The 4,515-nt window shown below is 30.7% G+C and overlaps 1 protein-coding gene across 1 annotated transcript in view; it reads left to right on the top strand.

Moving 5' to 3' along the window:
* Positions 1 to 2,734, top strand: part of LOC138865129 (rac guanine nucleotide exchange factor JJ-like) — a 7,772-nt gene extending 5,038 nt beyond the window's left edge. The window contains exon 3 of the mRNA XM_070134491.1: positions 1,880 to 2,734. Coding sequence (XP_069990592.1) covers positions 1,880 to 2,734 — 855 coding nt within the window. The remainder of the gene's footprint in view (positions 1 to 1,879) is intronic.
* Positions 2,735 to 4,515: the final 1,781 nt, after the last annotated feature.

Genomic DNA, 4,515 nt, shown 5'->3' with positions numbered 1-4,515 from the left:
ATGATCCTCATCATCATCATTATAATTATCAATATCATTATTACTAAAATCCTTATTACTACCATTGTCATTATTATTATTATTATTATTATTACTATTATCATCATTATCATCATCTGTTATTATTTTCATTATTATCATGATTATCATTATTGTTGTTGCTATCATTATTATTATTATTTCATCATTATTACTATTATCATAATTATCATTACCATTATCATTTTCATAATCATGATTCTTATTATCATAATTATTATCATTATCGTTATTATCATAGCTTTTAATATCACCATTATTACCATTATCATTATTACTACCATTATCAGTATTATTATTGTTATCATTATCCTTTCCATTATCATTATCATTTTTATTATTATCGTTACTATCATTATCACTGTTATTATGTTATCATTGGTATGATTACTATCTCTATTAGTAGCAAGAGTAGTAGTAGAAGTAAGAGTAAGAGTGAAAGTAATAGTAATAGTAGAAGTAGTAGTAGTAGTAGTAAAAATAATAGTAAATGTAGTAGCAGCAGTAAGAGTAGTAGTAGTAGTATTGTTATTATTATCGCCATTGTTATTATTTATAACATTATTATTATCATTACTATTATTATACTTATTATTGTAATTATTATCATTACTATCATCACCATCATTACCATTACTACTATCATTATCACCATCACTTTTATTATTATTACCATTATTATTATTATTATTATCATTATTATTATCAACATCATTATCAGTGTCATTGATATCATTATCAGTATTACCACTATAATTATTGTAATTTTCATTGTTATTATCATTATCACCATTTTCCTTATTACCATTATTTTTATTATTATTGATGTTGCTGTTATCATCATCATTATCATCGTTAATATTACATCATTAGCATTGTAATTATTATTATTATCATTATTATTATTGTTATTATTATTATCATTATTGTCACAATTATTACTACCATTGTTGTTATCATTCACATTAGTGTTATCATTATTAACATCATTATCGTTATTATTATTATCATTATTACTATCATTATTATTATTATTATTATTATCATTATTGGTATCATCATTAACATCATTATCATTATCATTATCATCCTCATTATTGTTGATGGTATTATCATCATTATCATCATTATCGTTATAACAATTATTATTATCATTATTACTATCAATAACATTATTTGTCGTAATTATCATTACTGATACTAATACTTATTACCATTGCTTCCAATATCACCAATATCACTACTATTCTTGTTTTTTCTTCATTATCATTATTGTTAATATAAGTATTTTCTAAATTATTATTACTATCGTCATTGTTTTCATCACTGTTATTGTTTCCATGATTTTCATTATCAATTTTTCATTAATATTATTATTATCGTTACTATCATTATCATTACTATCATTACTATAGCTATAATGATTTTAATCATTGCCATTATTACTGCCATAATCATCATCATTAATATTATCATTTTTGTTTGTAATTGCCTATTATCGTTATTGATATTATCTTTACAATTACTGTTTTTATTATCAACGTCATTGTTATTATCAGTATTGTTATTATTATCATCATTATTATTATTGTCATTTTTATTGTTGTTGTTATTGTTGCTATTATCCTTATTATTATCATTGCTATTATGATTATCCTCATTATTGGCATTATTATTGTAATAATTATCATTATTATCATGATCATAATCAGTTTTATTACCACTATCTTTTTTATTATCGTTTTCTTTATTTACATCAATTCTGTTATTCTTTTAGTTATTGTCTTCATCATTGTCATTATCGTTCTCATTATCACAATCTTTACATCACGTTTGACAGCAGCAGTACCATTACCGTTACAATACCACAGTTACAATACTACAGCTACAATACCACAGCTACAATACCACAGCTACAATACCACAGCTACAATACCACAGCTACAATACCACAGCTACAATACCACAGCTACAATACCACAGCTACAATACCACAGCTACAATACCACAGCTACAATACCACAGCTACAATACCACAGCTACAATACCACAGCTACAATACCACAGCTACAATACCACAGCTACAATACCACAGCTACAATACCACAGCTACAATACCACAGCTACAATACCACAGCTACAATACCACAGCTACAATACCACAGCTACAATACCACAGCTACAATACCACAGCTACAATACCACAGCTACAATACCACAGCTACAATACCACAGCTACAATACCACAGCTACAATACCACAGCTTACAATACCACAGCTACAATACCACAGCTACAATACCACAGCTAACAATACCACAGCTACAATACCACAGCTACAATACCACAGCTACAATACCACAGCTACAATACCACAGGTACAATACGACAGCTACAATACCACAGCTACAATACCACAGCTACAATACCACAGCTACAATACCACAGCTACAATACCACAGCTACAATACCACAGCTACAATACCACAGCTACAATACCACAGCTACAATACCACAGCTACAATACCACAGCTACAATACCACAGCTACAATACCACAGCTACAATACCACAGCTACAATACCACAGCTACAATACCACAGCTACAATACCACAGCTACAATACCACAGCTACAATACCATAGCTACAATACCACAGCTACAATACCACAGCTAAAATACCACAGCTACCTATAACCAGTTCGAACTATTCCCAATACATTTACCCTTAAAACCATACACACAACAGACTTACCATAACCGGAACTCATACGAAAGCGCAATAACCCATATTTACTCAAACTCCATACTGAGAAAAAAAATGAAATATGAAATATAAAAAAAGACATACTGAGAGAGAAAAAAAATGAATAATGAAATATAAAAAAAAAATCTTGAACTCCACTATTTCAAAACGTTCAACAATGACTTTACTTTCTAGCACAAGGTCCGTTCCAAATTGCTTGGTCCAAACCTTAAGATTTTTAGTCGACTCACTCTAGACTACCTTGTCATATGCCAGGGGTTAGCACTTGGCTTCCGTTCCAGGTGTGTGCTATGTGTGGGTTTTGGCCACGTGCTCGCTGAGGCTGGCGGCAATGGCTGTGCTCGGGGGCTTCTGCTAATGCTTTCTACGATTGGACTAATGCTTGCTAGGATTGGAATAATGCTTGCTAGGATTGGAATAATGCTTGCTAGGATTGGACTAATGCTTTCTAGAAATGGCATATTGCTTTCTTCGATTGGACTAATGCTCTCTACGATTGGAATAATGCTTGCTAGGATTGGGTAAATGCTTTCTACGATTGGAATAATGCTTTCTAGAACTGGATAAATGCTTTCTACGATTGGACCAATGTTTGTACCATTTTTTTACCTTGAACTAAGATTTGTGGTAATGCTTTATACGTATGTTATATTGTTTGTATAAGCATAATTTATACTTTTGTGCTAATATTTGTACTAAAACTTTTACTGTTATACTAATTCTTGTACATATGCTTTCTACTCTCGAAGTAATTATTACTTTATTACTTTTTATATGTTATATAAATGTTTCCACTTGTGTTTTCTGCATTTACGCTGTGAAGATTGTAGTAATTCTTATACTAGTAATTTCATATCCTGTATTATGTTTACATTAGTAGTTTCAACTCATGTATTGTTTGTACTAATGCTTTCAACTCATGTATTATTGCTTTTACTAAACGCAGATGCTGATATACAAGTGCAGGGACTAGTAATTGTCTTAAAGATTATATCAAAATTTGTATCATTGCTCTCTGGTTTGAACTTTCTCATCTCCATCCCTCTACGCTTGGCTTGACGCATGTACTAAGTATTGGCTTAATGGCTGCACGTACATTGTCTATATGTATATTTTAAAATCGTGTTTTCTCTGTCAGAAGCGGCGCTGGAACCTGAAGACAGATCAGGAAGCATGGATTTGTTTTTTTGTTTTCCTTTCATCATCTTTTCTAGTTTACAATGCTCTTTGTCTTTTCCTTTTGACTTTTGACTTATCTCTCGCGTTGCTGCTTCGTACTTTCATCTTTGCCTTGGTTATTGGTATTTCCTTACGTTCGTCAGTCGGCATTTCCCGTTTTCTTTGGAGCTACAACTAAACATATCATTTACTTCATATTTTTTATTTCATCCATTTCCTTCCTCGTCTTATTGCCAAATGTTTCCAGAAATTTCCCTCTACAGACAGCAGTTGCCATGAATTGATATCTAAACAGGTAAGCAAATCAACAAGCAAATAACTGAATTAATAAACAGATGAATAGTAATTACATACATATATAAGTAAACAAATAAACCAACAAGTAAATAAATGAAAGTCATCTACATAAACAAACAATGAAATACGAAACAAAGAAAGACAAACCAATAAACAAATGAATGAATAAAAGATGTTTTTCGGCTCACTTTCCTCCCTCCCCGTCCGCCATTAGCACACCCCCCCCCCCATGGTT

Source organism: Penaeus vannamei, chromosome 20, assembly GCF_042767895.1.
Source record: "Penaeus vannamei isolate JL-2024 chromosome 20, ASM4276789v1, whole genome shotgun sequence".
Taxonomy (NCBI): Eukaryota; Metazoa; Arthropoda; class Malacostraca; order Decapoda; family Penaeidae; genus Penaeus; species Penaeus vannamei.
The sequence above is the reverse complement of the archived record's forward strand: the minus strand, read 5'-3'. Positions and strand labels throughout refer to the sequence as shown.